Source organism: Myotis daubentonii, chromosome 8, assembly GCF_963259705.1.
Source record: "Myotis daubentonii chromosome 8, mMyoDau2.1, whole genome shotgun sequence".
Classification (NCBI taxonomy): Eukaryota; Metazoa; Chordata; class Mammalia; order Chiroptera; family Vespertilionidae; genus Myotis; species Myotis daubentonii.
The window spans coordinates 6,749,993-6,768,526 of NC_081847.1; the positions used below are offsets into that span (position 1 = coordinate 6,749,993).

Consider the following 18,534-nt stretch of genomic DNA (forward strand, 5'->3'; position numbering starts at 1 on the left):
CCGCGGGCCGGCTGCGGGCTGGACTGGAGGAGACTTGGCCAACTTTAACTGGCACCTGAGCGGGAAACGGCTTAACCAGGGGCGACGGGGCGGGAAGAGACCTCGGGCTCCAGCACGGACCGGGGGGGGGGGGGTCCCTCCGGCCAGCAGGACCCTCAGCACCGGGTGCAGGGAGGGTCCCGGCAGGAAGGCGGTGTCCCGCGCGGAGGCGCAGGGCAGGGGCGGACGGGACGTGGGCGCGCCGGGTCCCCGGCCCTCCCGGCCTCCCGCGGCCCTCCCGGCCGGCCCGCCGCCACTCACCCCCAGCAGACACACTTTGAGCTCCCGCAGCGCCATGGCCCCGGAGCCTGGGCGCGGGCCCGCCGCCGCCCTAAGTTGAGGAGGGCCAGGCCAGGGCCCGCACGGGCATTCCCCGGCGCCGCCGCCGCTCGGCCCAGCCCCGGCCGCCGGGCGTGCTGACGCGGCGGCCGCCCGTTCGCCGGCCCTCGACCCCGGCCCGTCCGCCGCCAGCCGCGCGAAACCCGCTTCAGCAGCCGGGACAGTGCCTCGGCCTCCGGGGCGCCGCCGCCGCCGCCATCTTGGGACGCCGGCCGGGTCACCTGACCTCCCCGCCCACCTCGGCAGCCACCTTAGCCGCGAGGGCGGGGCCCGTCCGGCGCCGCGAGGCTCGTGGGGAGCGGCGGCCCTGGGGGCGTGGCCGGCGGCGAGGGGCGTGGCCAGGGCCATGGGCCCCGCCCCCCGGACCACGCCTCTAGGCCCATCCCAAGATGGCGGGTAAGTGGGGTCGAGCTCTGGGGGCGCCGGGGCACCCCTTCCTCCTCAGCGGCGCCCACCCGGGGGGCTCGAGACCCGCCAGCCGCTGCGCCCGCCGTGCCGCTCCCGCTAACCCCGTGTCTCTTGTTTGCAGAGGTCCCCCTGTACTTTGTGGACTTGCAGGATGACTTAGACGACTGTAAGTAACAGTTGGGGCGCCCCCGCTCCTCCCGGGCAGCGTCTCTCAGAATTCGAGGCGCACAGAGCGCGTGCGGGGTGCTACAGGTCGGACCCTTTTTGTGGGGCCGTAGGAGCGGGACCCCCAACTGTCTTGATCCGCTGGTGGAGGCCCCTCCTCACTGGGCGGGGCGGCCGAGGAAGGGGAACCCTCCCCTCGCGGGTAGGAGTTTGGTTGTTGGGAAATTTCTAACTTCCTGTCACTTTCTTTCTCTTCTTCTTCCTCCTCCTCCTCCTCCTCCCCCTCCCCTTTCTCCCCCCTCCTTTGCTCTCCCGCCCCCTCCTCCTCTTCCTCCCCCTCCTTTCCTTCCCCTCCGCCGCCTCCTGGGGCTGCTGCCAGGGATGGGCGGGAGGAGGCCCCCCCTCCCCGGGGTCTCCACTTCCCACGTGGGACTCCTCAGTGCCGGGGAGCTGGGAGGTCCCGCTCTGCGGGTGGCCCCGCGGAGTTGCGCGGACCTCGCAGGTGTCCTGGGCACCGGCCGGCTCCTCTCTGGTCCCTCATTGATCACTGGGGCCTGCGTCTCTCGTCTGTCGGGTGCGTCTCCTTCTCCTGCCCCCACCTGTCCTCTCATTTCCTCTCGCATCCCTGTGAGGGCTGATGGCTGGGGGAGAGGCCATCCTGGAAGGGCAAGCTCACCTGTGTGGGAAGGCAGCTTTCCTCTCCGTTCAGCAAACGTTTCTTGAGCACCTGCTTGTTCTGGACCTACGTGGATGAACCAGAACAGGAGAGCTCTCAGGAAGCCCCTGTCCAGGGGGAGAGCAGAAAATCAACTCATTCCGGCGCTCCCTGGGGAAGGGGGCCCGTGCAAATTGCCAAAGCAGCTAACCTGCTCTTCCCTTTCCATCTCCAAGGTTCCTGATAATAAGAGTTGGTGTTTATGGTTTAAATCGTTTCGGCAAGTTATCTTTTTTAGAGGGAGGCAACTTTTAAAAAGTACAGTGGTACTCGAAGGGGCACGGGAGGCCGTGGTTAGGAGCATGGCTTCTGAAGTCAGATGCCAGAGGGGGAAATCCTGTTCCACTCTGAGCCTCAGTGGCCTCATCTATAAAATGAGCATATTAGTGATCCAAAAGGGCTTTTGTAAAGGTTAAATTAATAAAAGGTTTAGTGTGAAGCCTTGTAAGTAACACTTGGTAAATATTAGCCGCCATTATTACTATCATTACTATAGTTCATATTATTATTTTTAGTAATTCTTTATTGTTGAAAGTATTACATATGTCCCCCCCTTTTTCCCCATTTGCCCGCTCCAGCCTGCCCCTGCCCCGACCCCAGACGATCACCGCCCCATTGTGTCCATGGGCCATGAATATATTCACACAGATTCCTTGGTTGATTGCCTTCCACCCTCCCCCGCCTCCCCTCTGAGATTCCGCACTCTGTTCCATGATTCCATGTCTCTGGATCCATTCTGTTCATCAGTTTATTTTGTTACTTAGATTCCACATATGAGTGAGATCATGTGATACTTGTCTTTCTCTGACCGACTTATTTCACTTAGCATGATACTCTCTAGGTCCCTCCATGCTGTCTCAAAAGGTGAGAGATCCTTCTTTTTTACAGCTGCATAATACTCCTTGCTATAAATGTACCACAGCTTTTTTATCCACTCATCTACTGATGGGCACTTGGGCTGTTTCCAGATCTTAGCTATTGTAAATTGTGCTGCTATGAACATATAGATGCTTACATTCTTTCTGATTGGTGTTTCAGGTTTGTTAGGATATATTCCTAGAAGTGGGATCACTGGGTCAAGTGGCAGATCCATATTTAATTTTTTGAGGAAACTCCATACTGTTTTCCATAATGGCTGCACCAGTCTGCATTCCCACCAGCATTGTACTAGGGTTCCCTTTTCTCCACATCCTTGCCAGCACTTGTCATTTGTTGATTTGTTGGTGGTAGCCATTCTGATAGGTGTGAGGTGATACCTTATTATTGTTTTAATTTGCATCTCTCTTATGATCAGTGATCTTGAGTGTTTTTTCATGTCTCTTTGCCATCTCTATGTCCACTTTGGAGAAGTATCTATTTAGATCCTTTGTCCATTTTTTAATTGGACTGTTTGTCTTCCTTCTGTTAAGTTGTATGAGTTCCTTATATATTTTGGATACTAACCCCTTTATCAGATGTATGGTTGCAGTGGGCTCCCTTTTTGTTTTGTTGATAGTTTCTTTTGCTGTGCAGAAGCTTTTTATTTTGATGTGGTCCCATTTGTTTATTTCTTCTCAGTTTCCTTTGCCCTAGATCACAGTGGTTCTCAATCTTCTGGCCCTTTAAATACAGTTCCTCATGTTGTGGTGACCCCCAACCATAACATTATTTTCGTTGCTACTTCATAACTGTAATGTTGCTACTGTTATGAATCGTAATGTAAATATCTGATATGCAGCATGGTCTTAGGCGATCCCTGTGAAAAGGTCATTTGACCGCCAAAGGGGTCACAACCCACAGGTTGAGAACCGCTGCAGGAGATGTATCCATAAATATATTGTTATGAGAGATGTCTGAGATTTTGATTCCTATGGTTTCTTCTAGAATTTTTATGATTTCACGACTTACATTTAAGCTTTTTATCCATTTTGATTTATTCTTGTGTATGGTGTAAGTTGGTGGTCTAGTTTTATATTTTTGCACGTATCTGTCCAATTTTCCCAACACCATTTATTGAAGAGACTGTCTTGACTCCATTGTATGCTCTTGCCTCCTTTGTCAAATATTAAGTGAGCATAATGGCTTGTGTTGATTTCGGGTTCTCTGTTCTGTTCCATTGCTCTATATGCCTGTTTTTGTGCCAGTACCAGGCTGTTTTGATTATGGTGGCTTTGTAGTATTACTTGAAGTCTGGTATTGTAATTCCTCTAACTTTGTTCTTCGTTCTCAAGATTGCTGTGGCTATTTAGAGTCTTTTTTGGTTTCATATACATTTTTGGAGTATTTGTTCTAGATCTGTGAAATATGCCATTGGTATTTTAATAGGGATTGCATTGAATCTTTAGATTGCCTGTAGATTGGCCAGTATGGACATTTTAATGATGGTGATTCTATGAATCCATGAACATAGTATATTCTTCCACTTGTTTATATCTTCTTCTGTCTCTTTTTTCAAGTCCTGTGGTTTTCCAAGTATAGGTCTCTTGCCTGCTTAGCTAAGTTTATTCCTAAGTATTTTAGTTTTTTGTTTCAATGATAAATGGGATTGCTTGTTTAGTTTCTCTTTATGAGAATTCATTAGTGATGTTTAAAAAAGCATTCGATTATTGGGTGTTGATTTTGTATCCTGCTACATAGCCAAATCCATTTATTAAATCTAGTAGTTTTTTTGTTGGAGTCTTTAGGATTTTTTATGTACAATATCATGTCATCTGCAAATAATGAGACTTTTACTTCCTCCTTTCCAATTTGGATGCCTTTTATTTTTTCTTCTTTTTTTTTTAAAAAATATATTTTATTGATTTTTTACAGAGAAGAAGGGAGAGGGATAGAGAGTTAGAAACATCGATGAGAGAGATCGATCAGCTGCCTCCTGCACGCCCCCTACTGGGGATGTGCCCGCAACCAAGGTACATGCCCTTGACCGGAATGGAAACTGGGACCTTTCAGTCCGCAGGCCAACGCTCTATCCCAGCCATGGGCAAACTACGGCCCGCGGGCCGGATCCGGCCTGTTTGAAATGAATAAAACTAAAAAAAAAAAAAGACCGTACCCTTTTATGTAATGATGTTTACTTTGAATTTATATTAGTTCACACAAACACTCCATCCATGCTTTTGTTCCGGCCCTCTGGTCCAGTTTAAGAACCCATTGTGGCCCTCGAGTCAAAAAGTTTGCCCACCCCTGCTCTATCCACCGAGCCAAACCAGTTCGGCTATTTTTTCTTCTTGTCTGATCTCTGTGGCTAGGACTTGCAGTGCTATGTTCAATAAAAGTGTAAGTGCCCATCAGCAGATGAGTGGATAAAAAAACTGGTACATCTACACAATGGAATACTACGCTGCAGTAAAAAAGAAGGAATTCTTGCCATTTGCAACAGCATGGATGGAACTGGAAAGCATTATGCTAAGCGAAATAAAACAGTCAGAGAAAGATAAATATGACATGATCTCACTCATTTGTGGAATATAATGGACAACATAAACTGATGAACAAAAACAGATCCAGAGATAGAGAAGCATCGATCAGACTGTCAAACCTCAGAGGGAAGGTAAGGGAGGGTGGGGATAGGGGGGAGAGATTAACCAGAGGATTTGTATGCATGCATACAAGCCTAACCAATCGACACAGACACCAGGGGAGTGAGGGCATGAGTGGGGGTGAGGTGGGGGGGGGCAATGGGAGATAGGGATACATATGAAATACCTTAATAAAAAAAAAAAAAAAGTGGTGAAAGCAGACATATCTGTCTTGTTCCTGTTCTTTGTTTTTACCCATTGAGTATGATGTTGGCTGTAGGTTTGTCATATATGGCCTTTATCATGTTGAGATATGCTCCCTCTATTCCCACTTTGCTGAGAATTTTTATCAAAAATGGGTGTTAGATTTTGTCAAATGCTTTCTCTGTGTCTATTGATATGATCATGTGATTTTTGTCTTTCAAATTGTTTATGTGATGTATCACATTTATTGATTTGTGAATACTGTACTGGCCTTGCATCCCCGGAATAAATCCCACTTGGTCATGGTGTATGATCTTTTTAATATATTGCTGGATGCAATATGCTAATATTCTGTTGAGGATTTTAGCATCTATTTTCATCAGGGATATTGGCCTGTAATTCTCTTTCTTTGTAGTGTCTTTATATGCTTTTGGAATTAGGGTAATGCTGGCCTCAAAGTTTCTAATAATAAGAGTTGGTGTTTATAGTTTAAATCATTTAGGCAAGTTATCTCTTTTAGAGGGGGGCAGTTTTTAAAAAGTAGAATAGTACTGGAAGAGGCACTGAAGGCGATGGTAAGGGCATGGTTTCTGGAGTCAGATGGCCAGAGGGTGATCACTAATATGCCCATTTTATAGATGGGCATATTAGTGATCCAAAAAGGCTTTTGTGAAGGTTAAATTAATAAAAGGTTTAGTGTGAAGCCTTATAAGAAGTAATACTTGGTAAATATTAGCTGCTATTATTACTGTCATTACTATGATTGTTCATATTATTTAACACTGTTGACCGAGGTACAGTGTAGATACTGGGTTTACTGAGCCGAATGTTTCAGCCAATGGGCATCCTTGAATGCAAGGAATGTAGCATTTCTGTTGATAAACCACGGTGAGCTACTATGGTGAAGGTACCTCTCACTCAGATGTGATATTCATTCTGGTTGGAAAAGTGGATTTCTCGCTGTTTAGTTATCTACCAAACCACCCCAAAACATGGTGGCTTAAACTAACAGCATTTTATTATTTCTTACAGTTCAGGGGGTTGACTGGGTGAAATCTGAGGAGGTAAGAGGTTCAAATTGGCTTCACTGCCATGGCTGTGGGCCAGAGGCCTGCTGGGACTGTTTCCCAGGTCCTCAGTCCTCCGGTTGCCTTTTCCACTTAGCTAGGGTGAGCTTCTCAAAGCATGGTGGCTGCAGGCAATTGGTGCTCTTTCCTGGTGGCTAGCTACCTTCAGTCTTTTTTGTATACAATAGCCATACAAAAAGGAAGTAAGAGATTATATAGAAAAAAATTATGATGTTTTTACTTTGGTCCTGTTTCAGCAAATATTGGTTTTTAGAGACTTGTAATAAAAATGGCCTTAAATCCTCTTTAGCAAACAGCTGAAGATTTGCCCCAGTTAGGAAGGAAACTACCATTATGGCTCTGAACATACCCATGCCTGGGAGCCTCCTGGGGCTTCTCGTTTGAGCAGGAGTTTGGGTTGTGGGGTGCTGTACCTTATGACCTTACAATATAATTGCTTTAATAGCCATAAAAGGAGGGCCTGTGCCCCACTCCCCCAATAATTTATGCTGCCCTGGGTCCCATCTTTACACTTTATTGTGTTGGTGTTTGGGAGGCGTTATGCTGCCATGATTGACAGCAGGAACCCTGAGGCCCTGTGACCCACTTCCTTCCTTTAGCTGTGTCAGCTTGGACAGATCACTCACTCTGTTCAATTTCTTCATCTGGAAAATGACATGAGAATAGGGATATGACTCATAGGACTGATGTGAGGATTAGATGAGATATAGTACACATAAAACGTTTTAGCCCAGTGCCTGGCATAATGAGTATTATATTCAGTGATGTTATTATTATTTTAATAATCATTTTTGCTAGACTTCCATATAAGATTTTCTGATTCATTGTTAACAGCTGGTGCTCAGTGAGGTAGGTGATGATGAAACTGAGAGTCAGAGAGCTTAAGTAACTTATCCCATGTGGCACAATTCACACATGGTAGAACTAGCCATCAGACTCTGTCCTTCTGACTCTTATTCATCTTATTCCATCACACAGACCTCACAAATAGTGTCAACCTGATGGCAAGGGCATGGGTGTTGGGTTGGGTTGTGTTGTTCTATGCCTCTTGTCATTCTTGGGCGTGTTTATCTGAATGATGTAATAACCATTCCATTTTGGCCATATGTGGCTTTGGGCAGGGACACAGGTCATCCTTTTTATAACCCAATGTTCTGCATGATCTAGGTGTTCAATTAATGTTGTTACCGGTGACAGTAACGGATTAGAAGGCTTGTCTGATTTACTTTGTGATTCTTGATTAAATTTGGGTATCTTAAAAAAGAAGCCATAATGAATGGATGCCTTGTTTCTTTAAATCATTCTGAGTCTTCGGGCCATTGCAACATAGAAAAGATTTAATTTTAGAGAATTAGGTTGCTGAAGCAATCTAACTTCCTTCTCTTGAGAGCAGTGTGTGTGGATGGCCTGGTGTATTGGTCTCGGTGGTGGACTGCATGTGGAAGGTGGAGCTGTGTGAACCCGTGCCTATGGGGCATAAGGGCTTGTGAATGTCTGGGTATGCTCACAAACGTGGAGGTTGATGAGGAATTACTCTTGGTAAGGTTTACTTGGCCAGTTAGAATTAAGTGTATGCCAGTAGTGGGTGAAAAAAAATTGGGGGAAACTGTTAGAGATATAAAGAAACCTAGCAACAAAATACAGTTTGTAGTAAAATTTGGATCCCTGGTTGAATACACCAGTTATAAAAAGATGTTATTGAGACAGTTGGGGAGAACTGAATTTGGACTGGGTATTAGATTATGTTAAGAATTACTGACAAGAATTATTGTTGCCCTAACGGGTTTGGCTCAGTGGATAGAGTGTTGGCCTGCGGACTGAAAGGTCCCAGTTTCCATTCCGGTCAAGGGCATGTACCTTGGTTGCGGGCACATCCCCAGTAGGAGGTGTGCAGGAGGCAGCTGATTGATGTGTCTCTCTCATCGATGTTTCTAACTCTCTATCCCTCTCCCTTCCTCTGTAAAAAATCAATAAAGTATATATTTTTGAAAAGAATTATTGTTAATTTTGTTGGATATAATATTGGTGTCACAGTTTTGTTCAAAGGAGAAGGGTCTTATCAAACAGAAAGAAATATTTATGGATGAAATGATTTGATGCATGAGGCCTATTTTCAAATACTGCAACAAACAATAAACAAGCAAAAAGTTGGGGAGAAGGATAACAGGAAAAATAGTAAAATATCGATACTTAAGCTGATTGTTGGGGTTTATTATACTGTTCTATTTTTGCATACATTTGAAAGTTTCCATAATACAAAGTTGTTTTTTTTAAATATATTTTATTGATTTTTTACAGAGAGGAAGGGAGAGAGATAGTTAGAAACATCAATGAGAGAGAAACATCGATCAGCTGCCTTCTGCACATCTCCCACTGGGGATGTGCCCGCAATCCAGGTACATGCCCCTGACCGGAATCGAACCTGGGACCCTTCAGTCTGCAAGCCAACGCTCTATCCACTGAGCCAAACCGGTTTCGGCCATAATACAAAGTTTTAAAAAAGTTTTTCATAATACAAATTTTAAAAATCTGCACAAAGAGTTGGAAACCTGGATGGCAATTCTGAAGTTGGCTGCAGTTATTGTTGGATGCATTTAGCTTCAAAAGACAGACTCATAGAATATGTTAGTATTAGGGGAACACTGTATTTCTTTTCAAATGTTTAGTTTTTAAGAGCTATCTGTGAAAGAAGTTGGAAGTAGGTGTGAACAAATGATATCGGACCTTTGTTGAGACTAGGATTAGCTAAGTCAGAGGAATAAAGATAGACTCTTTCAATCTCAGTGCTGGAAGGAGCAGTGTATGTTTGAGCTGGAATAAAAGACATCCTCCAGAGCAAGAAGAGTTGCATTGCAGCTGCTCACTTTGTCCCAGGTTGTGAAAATGTTCTGCTCAAGGACCACAGTCAAGCTGCGTGCCCCCAAAGCAGAGAAACTATACTAATTTGAGCCTAAAACCAAGCCACTGAACTTTTTTTCTCCTCTAAACTTGAATCAAGAGTTAATTAAAAAAAAACAACAACAAAAAAACACAGAACAAAAACCTCCCATTAAGTGAAATAGTTTGGACAGGAACAGAAACTTGAATTTGTTAATCTTGGGAAAGAGAACAAAATCTAGACATAAACTATTTTCTAAATCAAAGATGGGCAAACATTTTCTTTTATGTAAAGGATGAGATAGTAAATATTTTAGGCTTTTCGAGCCAGAAGTTCTGATGTCACCACTGAAGATGTGATAGCCTGGAGGCACCCACTGACAGAACATAAACAAATGGGCATGGCTGTTTCCTAATAAAACTTTATTTACAAACACAGGCAGTGGGCTGGATTTGGCCCACAGGGTGTAGTTTGCCAACCCCTGTTTTAAATCAAGCTGGTTTCATTCTATCAGAGCCCATAAGTCTGTCAATTAGCTGAGCAAGCCTCATAGGCTGTCTTTCCTACTAGTTTCAGTTTGAAGAGCTGAGCTTTTTGCTAGCTCAGCCTCTGCTTTGTTGAGTAACTCTTGACCAGTTGCTCAAACTTCACATCTCATTTTTCCTGTTGCTGTGTTGAGGATAAAAACATGTACCTGTTTTCTCCCAGCAGGATGAGGGTGGCAAGGAACAAAAGAGTCAGAGCAGTGGAAGCAGAATCAACTTTTGCTTCCCTTCTGAGAAATCGCAATGCATTTCACTTTTGTTGTCTGTATTTTCCATTTCCTGTGAGGCAAACAGATGATCAGAGATTCCCTGAACTGGTCTCTGTTTAAAAAGAATTTAAATGGCTTTCTATATCACAAATTTAAGGTATTTTAAACAGAAAATCTGCAACAAAACCCAGCTAATGAAAGAGAAAGTGGTTTTGACCTTTAAAACACCACTTAGTCTTAACCCTGATGGGGGAAAAGAAAAGAGATGAGGGCAGGTGGTTGCTTTCCACGTGGGAAGTGAGTCATCCATGTAACACATGTTTCTCCATGTCCTCCAGAGTGCCAGCCTGCGGAGGGCACTGGGGGTAGAAGTATGAAGAAGCCTTGGGTTCCACCTTAGAGATGCTCTTGCTTGGAGGGGAGGTGACTGTGTAGAGATAGTGCAGAGCCAGTCTGTCAGAAGTGTGGACAGAGTTGGGCGTTAAGAAATAGTGACTCCATCTGCCAGGAGTAGGGAGGGGGGTGCCCTTTGAGTGGGTGATGGACATTTCAGACAGAGAGAGGTAGAGTCATAGTGAGAAGGTCAGACACTGGGGAACAAGGGGTGTCTCCGAAGGGAAGAGTGGGATGAGACTGGGGAGGTGGGGTAGGGGGCGTCCAGGGAAGAATGCCTCATCAGCCACAGGGCTTGGACTTGACCTGAGAGGCAGTGGGGCATCCGGGGATGTTTTGCTGGGATTTCTGTTTTAGGAAGTAACCCAGGCAGTGGTACAAAACTACCACTGCTCTTGGGAGCTGACAGCCTGTCAGGGGATGCCACTTTTCAAGAATCAGTGGCTGGAAGGGCTGGAAAGGTTGAGGTCAGTTGCTTTTGTTCTTGGGTACAAGAGCCCAGAACACATTTGCATTATTTCTATCTACTCTGAAAATGTTTAAAAAAAAAAAAAAGAAGGATTTGAATGGCCCAACAATTCCATTCCTGGTTATATGCCCAACAAAACATGACATATGCTCTCAAAAAGACATAGTTATGGGAGCACTATTCTTAATAGTCAAAGGCTAAAACCCACCCAGATGTCCATCATGAGAACAACGGGTTATAAATTGTGGTTGTGTTTACACAGTGGAAAACTACGCAGTTGTAAGAGCAAGTGATCTCCAGCTGTAGGCGAGAATGTGGATGAACTTCACCAACGTAATGATGAGTGAAAGAAACCAGACAGAGAAGGGTACAAACTACATGATTTTGTGGATACAAAGGACAAGACAAGCAAAGCTAATCTAGGTGGTAAAGAGGCAGGAGAGTGGTCATTCCGGGGGCGAAGTGAGTGGAGGGAGCACGAGGGGTTTTAGAAAATGCTGCTAGTAGTTTTTCTTGAGCTGAATGCTGGTTACTCGAATGTGTTTAGTTTGTGAAAATTCATTATTTGTACCCTTTTCTGTATGAATGTTATACTTCATCCTCCCCTCCCCCAAATATTGATTTTTTAAAATCAAGGTATGAGGGAGCATAACTGAACTGTGGGGAATGAGTGAGTGAAAAGGGAAGGGTGGCAGAGAGCAGAACCGAGGCGGATGAGTGCGGGGCGTGAGGTGTAGGACAGGAGTGGGACTGGCTGCATCCAAGGCGGAGCTGGCTGCTTTCCAGGAGGACAAAGGCCACCTTCCCAGCAGTTTGGTTAAGGGGTCAGTAGAGAGGTGACTTCATGCTGGTCAGCATTACTTGATAGTTTCAAATATATTGAGCAGTCTGAAGGTAGAGACCCACATGCACATATAGGTTGTTTTCTTTTATAACCTTCTTTTCTTTTCCAGTCTATCTTGAGGCAGCCTAGAGAAGTCGCTGCATTTTTAAGTAATATTGTTCCACTCATTAGTACAATGTAGACTCTAGCACTCCAGACTCCTCCAACTCTGTTCCCAATCGGGTGAGTTGGCAGGAAGACAGGTGTGCAATAGCAAAATGGAGCACGCGGTGTGCCTGGACTGCAGAGTTCCTGCCTATCAGGTAACTGGAGTAAATGTTTCCCATTGACCGTCAGTATAAAAGTCAGACTCATAAATAATGACAGGTTTTGGAAACTGTGATTAAAGCCACAAATCAAAGAGGAATTTCCATGTATGCACGGTGTGGAAAGGACGGCTGCTCATGAATTAAGTTGGTCTTTCCAGCCAGCTATTGTGTAGTGCTGGTAATAACCATCGGTGGCCCTCAGAGATTTGCAATATGAAGCGTTATGCATTGGCCAGATTTGCTTATACAAGAGCTGATAAATCAGCCTGGGTCTTGTTAGAGAATGGCATTTCTATGGAGAAAGTTTGCCTGTGCAACTTGCTGTTGAAATTTAGTTAAGTCAACAAGGACCTGCACTGTTGCCGGCATCAGTTTTCCCTCAGAGCCAGTGAAGAATCAGAAGTGTTCTTTATCTTTTAGATGGGTCAGGTTGGTCTACCCTGTTAGAGGTAGTCCCAACTTAGGAATCTGCATTTGTATTTATAAGCCTGTTAGCAAGAACAATGAGACCACTTTAAATAACACATTAATGAATGATTTACTCCGGTTCCCCCAAAATCATTTTTGTGCAGGGACTGGGTTATTGTTCATTGAAGAGTGGCTAATGAGAAGCTCTAAGAAATGATCAATTATGTAAGTTCTACATTAACACATTCCTCTGTGGTTGTTTTTTAGTACAAATTTGGCAAATAGACTAAATAACCTCCTTCTTGATGGTGACCCACTAATCCCCTAACATTTTAAGACGGACAGAATGGGCCACATCTATCATGTTCTTCCAACCAATGTCCCCCAGTGCCGTGTCAGAGACAGATATTGGATCGAATGGATAATTGGGCTGGCTCAGGGTGGCGTATCTCACCTAGAGTTATAGTGACAGGGTGACATGTTGAATGGAGAATCGTAAATATTGGGAATGCCTGGAGAAGGGATTCTTAATGAAAATGCTTGCCGGGTTAGACTCGCTGTAACATTCTGCCTCTGTCTCTACCTCTGTTCACATCTGGGCCAATAAAGGTATCTCACTGGGTATGTTTTATTGTGTTTATTTTTTCTCACCTTTTGGCCTAAAACCAGTTCTAGCGAGGCTGCTTAGTCAGGGCTCTGTGGCTCATGGGAAATCTCTGACTTCCTGGAAGGAAGAGGACGCTCAGTGCACTTTGCTCCACCCTGTTCTCTCCTTCATCTGGAATGTTCTTTGTCCCTGGCCTACATCCTCTTTCTTTCCAACATCAAGAGTCCTACTGATTTTCAGAACCTAACTCAAATGTCACTTCTAGCGAAGCATCTCCTTCTCCCTTTTCTTAGTGGGCCTGGTTACCTCCCCAGTTTATTTATACCTTTATCCTGTGGCTCTTGCTTTGGAGAATTGTGGGTTGTTATGTGTATGACAATCGTGTTCCCTTGGGAGCTTTTGGAGTCGGGGGACCATGTCATTTTCATCTCTGATCACTAGTCCTCTATTGAATATTGAGTTACGGTTTACTGTTGTCACATGAAGTTAGCCATGCAGAAGATAGTATATTTGAGGTGGGTTCGCTCTTAATAATCTTTCTATTTTTGTACTAGATCTTTGATCCTTTTCTTGATGCAAAATGACCTATACAGTTTATTTTCTTTCTTTTTACTAGATTGTGTCTGCTGTACTTTGAACCTGTAAACACATTCACTTAGCATTGTACTTAAAACATTAATTCGTACTTAGTGTTTTAAAACAGATTAGAGTTTTGTGAAAACCACTGACACATAGGCAGGTGCTCCTGGGCCCATTGTGTGCTTTCACTGGAGCATCCTCATCCAGTTTATTTTATGCCCAGTCTGCTTTAAATGATGAATATACTGACAGTGTTCATTATTTTTAGAAGGTAACCCTTGAGTAACTAGTTAGCATAGAGGAGGGTAAATCTTTGTTTTCCCTGAGTTGTAGGTTCCAGAAATTGTTTTTCTGGTGAGATTGTTGATCAGGGAAGAGCCTTTCCCCCCCTTAGTTATCTAACATCAGGGTCAAAGGATGCTAGACTCTGTTATTCTTTGCAAACTGATCAGGACCCCATTGAAGAAGATTCAGTCTTGTCTTTGGTTGTGTAAGCTCAAGACTACTGCTTCCGGACCACCTGATTTTGGTTGGACAGTGGTGGTGAGCTGTATATCTCTTAGATGCTTAGCTGGGTTTCTAAACTTGGACTGTCCCCTGGAGGGAAGGTGGCAGCCGTAGCTGCTGAGTGTGATGCAACAGAGTCGCTGGGATATGGGCCATTCGGCTCAAGGAAACATGGTGGCAGGTGGTGTGGGCAGGGGACAGGGTGCTGAGCATAAGGTGTGATGGAGAGGCTACCCACCCTGTGAATCAAACTGATAGTTCTTGCAAGCTTTTCTCCTGATGGTCTCTGTTGGCTTTAAATTACTAATCATTTTTGGTAAAGGGTTAGTGATGTCCTGTATAAACTTGCCAATGAACCTAACATGGGGTAGAAACTGTGAAAGCAGCTTTTACTCAAAAGTTCGTCATGGCATGGAAAGCATATAAGGGCAATCACAGTCAATGTTTCTTTTTTCTTTTTCGTATTTTAAACAATACACAAGAGGGCACAGGGGTAGAGGTGGGGGAGTGGACCAGCTGGTAAACAGTGAACATAGGAAGTAAACATTCTCTGTGTTATGAGAATGGTGATGAGTTCTCTGGAAAAATAGAATGTAGATCAGGGTAAGGCGGGGGGTAGTGTGGGTGGGAGGCTTGCAGTTTCCAAATAAGGTGGTCAGGGAGGACCACGCTGAGAGAATGAATGGACAAAGATTCTAAAGAGGAGAAGGAAGTTATCAGAGAGGATGTCTTGGGGAGAAGTCTAGGCAGTGGGAGACACCAGGCAGGGCAACAGCCCTTAGCCAAGAAAGTGACTGAATCGTTTGGGAGATAACAAAGGGCCTCATGGCCAGAGAAAGGGCATGACAGGCAAAAGGAAGAGTGGGAGCTGAGGTCAGAGAGGCAAAGGTGGGTCAGGTCGTTCCTGCTGCCCCGAAACCTCTCTCTCTCTGTGGGACCATCACTCACCAGGGGCTGCTCAGGCAACTGTGTAGGTCTAGATTCTAACACCTGGTGTGTCTTTCTCTCTAACAGTAGTTCTCAGCTAGGGACACAGGGCAATGTCTGGAGACATTTTTGTTGTTGTTAATCCTCACCTGAGGATATTTTTCCATTGATTTTTAGCGAGAGTGGAAGGGAGAGGGAGAGACAGAGAGAGAGAAACATCAATGTGAGAGAGACATCTATGGGTTGCCTCTGCACAAGCCCCGTGATCAGGGCCAGATATGGAGCCTGCAATCGAGGTATATACGCTTGGCCTGAATTGAACCCGGGACCCTTCGGTCTGTGAGCCGGTGCTCTATTCACTGAGTCAAATCATCTAGGGCATGGAGACATTTTTGATAGTGATAACTTGGGGAGAGTGTGGGTGCTCTTGGTATCTAGTGAACTGAACACCCTACAGTGTGCCAGCCCCACATAGAGAATAATCGCTTCAATAGTGCTGAGGCTGAGAAATCTTGCTATCCTATATAATAAAAGGCAAATTGTCCCCTCAGGAGTTCGACTGGCAGACCAGGAGTTCGATCACTCGCTATGACATGTGCTTACCACCTGGGGGTGGTGTGGAACATGGCAGGACATGACCACCAGGTGGTGGCGGGGTGCTGAGGGAGCTAGAGATGGAGGAGGTCTGGAGGCAGAGGGGAGGTCTGGAGGCGGGGAACCTGATCTGCCCTGATCACTGGCCAGGCCTAGGGACCCTACCTGTGCACGAATTTCATGCACCGGGCTTCTAGTATTATTATATAGTTCATCAGCTGTTGATGAATTTAGTTTGTCTTTGAAGACTTTATAAAAGGAAAATACTAAAACATCATGGGAAGAGGTTGTTAAGCTCGGTACCTGGTCAGAATGCCTTCAAAATTGCCTTAAAGATAATGCTGGCTCTGGTCACTCACTTGGTGGCCGGCGAACCCAAATATCTCTTGCATGTCCATTTTAGTAAACTCTGGACCTTTTATTTGTAGTTCAAAAAAATCCAGTACATTGTTTCCAGGTAAATAGTAATAATATTACAGATAATCTTATGAATGTGGACTCATGTAGGATTTTTTCATTTTGAAAGGGGCTATAATGGTGAGTGACACAAGAGGAAATGATTACCTGTATATTAAAAAAACAAGTTGATTTTCAGTACTTGGAATAAAAGGCACTGCCGTTCGCATATGAACATGATGTTATTGATGGGAATGTTTTTCTTGGATTCCGTGAATGCAGTGTTTTTCAGAAGCCAGTCATTTGTGTCCTGCTGTTCCTATTTCTGCTTTATCTATATACCACCTATATTCTTCTTTATGTCAGATAATTTTTTAATTTAAACACATTTTACAAGACTTGTGTCAGTTGTTTGACATGCAATTTCACAAAAATAAAAGACAAAAATAAAATAACATAATTAAAATCTAGACTGACCACAGTTGCTTGCAAAGATTGCAAACCTGAGACCTGCTCTGTGTTAGAAGGAGATTCACCAGTGTCCGGGAAGTGCTCATCCACCAGTGCCAAGAGCAGCTTCCTCTGATTTAATCAGAATGAACCAGGGATAATTTTCCCACTGTGTGATTTAGTGACATTGAATAGACCTTCCATGTGTCACACGTGGGGATGTGCTGTCCCAAGCTGTCTATCCTCGGAGGCCAGGTGACAGGCTGTAGATTTGCAGCCTGGCTGGCTGGGGGCTGAGCTGCAGTCTGAGTGTGGGCCCATCAGTGATAGCACGGAGGCTGGTTCTCTTTGTTCTGGAGGGGATTAAAGCTGCAATTCCACTTCTTAAAATAAAACAAATCCCCATAATTCAGATTTCTTACTATTTCAGATGAATTTTACATCTCTTTCCTCTCTGCCCCTCCTTCTGTACGTAATATGTATTACCAAAATTTAATTCTACTATATTCATTAGGATGATTGGATATTTTTGAATAAGTCATGTACTTTATATTGAATGTTAGAATTCATTATTTTATTTTAGCAGTTATATTATAGTCTTTGATCTGCCTTCTCTCTTTTCTGAAGCTCAGCTCTCTCATTTTTGCAAGCAGAACTGAATGAATTAATGTCTCGGCTGCTTTATAACTCACGTGGGTGCAGCTGCAGGCAGCTTGAGGCTACTTGCTGCACCTCATTTTTGTGGAAACTAGGTTTTCTCAGCTTTCTCAGGGGCTGCTAGACTCTCATGAATTGAATCTTGGTAATCAAAGTCTCCGGAGACTGATTTCTATAGAAACCAGTATTTATTAAGTGTCTGCTGTGTTCCAGGCTCATATGAGACAGTGCCAGGGTTTAAAGGGCCTCCGAGTTTAGCTGCAGAGATAGAAACAGTCTACTTAGAGTTAATAATGCGCCACTTTATGTAAAACGTTGAAACCTGACAACTGTATAGTTCCAATTATTCCCCTCCTACTTTGTGTTATACCTTTTATTATATAGTACATCTGCAAGGTTATAAATTCCACAATATGAAGTTATAATTTCTGCTTTGTACTGCTTTAAGCATCATATATGTTTTGAGGAAATTAAGAGGAAAAATATTTTTTTTAAAAATTTACCCACATATTTGCCATTTCCAATGCTCTTGATTTCATTTGAAGATAACACTTTCAAATGGTGTCATTCCTTTTCATTCTGCAGAATTTCTTTTAGCATTTCTGTAGATTACATTGACTGGCTGTGTTTAAAGGGTGCGCTAACAAATTCTTGAAATTTACGTAGTGTTATTAGCCAGTGTTACCTCAATAAAAATAAATAGATAAATAAAAAATTTAAAAAGTACCCCACCAGTGGTTGAGCATCAACCCCTACACCAAGAGGTGACTGGTTCAGTCCCAGTCAGGGCACATGCCCGGGTTGTGGGCTCGATCCCTAGTGGAGGGTGTGCAGGAAGCAGTCGATCAATGTTGATATTTCTCTCTCATCAGTGTTTCTATTTCTCTTTCTCTCTTCCTCTCTCTCGAAAAATTAATAAAAACATATTAAAATTGTTTTAAATAAAAACAATTTAGGATTTTTGTTTTTGTTCTTTTTAAATTTACAGTGTTTTTATTTCATCTTAATTCTGGAAGGATCTTTCACTGGATTTGAAGTTGCGGATTGACAGTTTTTTCTTTCAGTCCTTTAAATATGTGTTTCCAAGGTCTTCTGCCTCCATTGCTTCTGGTGAGGAGTCAGAGATCATGCGAATCATTACTCCTTGTATGTAATGGCTGTTTTCTGCTGCTGCTTTCAAGATTATCATCTTCGGTTAGCAGCAGTTTGACTAGGATGTATCTATGTGTGGTTTTCTGTGTGTTTATCTTCTTGGGATTTGTTGAGATCCTTGATTATGTACATTTATTTCTTTTACCAAATATGGGG

The 18,534-nt window shown here is 44.1% G+C and overlaps 2 protein-coding genes and 1 long non-coding RNA gene across 16 annotated transcripts in view; 2 read left to right on the forward strand and 1 right to left on the reverse strand.

Annotated features, from left to right (window-relative positions):
* Positions 1-598, reverse strand: part of RAB22A (RAB22A, member RAS oncogene family) — a 48,980-nt gene extending 48,382 nt beyond the window's left edge. For 2 of the 5 annotated variants that reach the window (XR_009454001.1, XR_009454000.1), the window contains exon 1: positions 301-594. Coding sequence is in view for 2 of the 5 variants with exons in the window: in XM_059705206.1 (XP_059561189.1) it covers positions 301-336 (36 nt within the window). In the remaining 3 variants the exon portion in view is untranslated. Of the gene's footprint in view, positions 1-300 lie in introns of all 5 variants that reach the window. The other 3 variants (XR_009453999.1, XM_059705206.1, XM_059705205.1) reach the window with 3 other exon arrangements.
* A 47-nt stretch (positions 599-645) lies between these two features.
* LOC132239201 (putative serine/threonine-protein phosphatase 4 regulatory subunit 1-like) overlaps positions 646-18,534 on the forward strand; it is an 83,141-nt gene continuing 65,252 nt past the window's right edge. For all 10 annotated transcript variants that reach the window (XR_009453997.1, XR_009453996.1, XR_009453998.1 and 7 more), the window contains exons 1-2: positions 646-774; positions 908-952. Coding sequence is in view for 7 of the 10 variants with exons in the window: in XM_059705197.1 (XP_059561180.1) it covers positions 768-774; positions 908-952 (52 nt within the window). In the remaining 3 variants the exon portion in view is untranslated. The remainder of the gene's footprint in view (positions 775-907; positions 953-18,534) is intronic.
* On the forward strand, positions 5,366-9,516 carry LOC132239200 (uncharacterized). The gene is made up of 2 exons (XR_009453995.1): positions 5,366-8,715; positions 8,948-9,516. It is a non-coding gene; the product is annotated as an uncharacterized LOC132239200 (long non-coding RNA).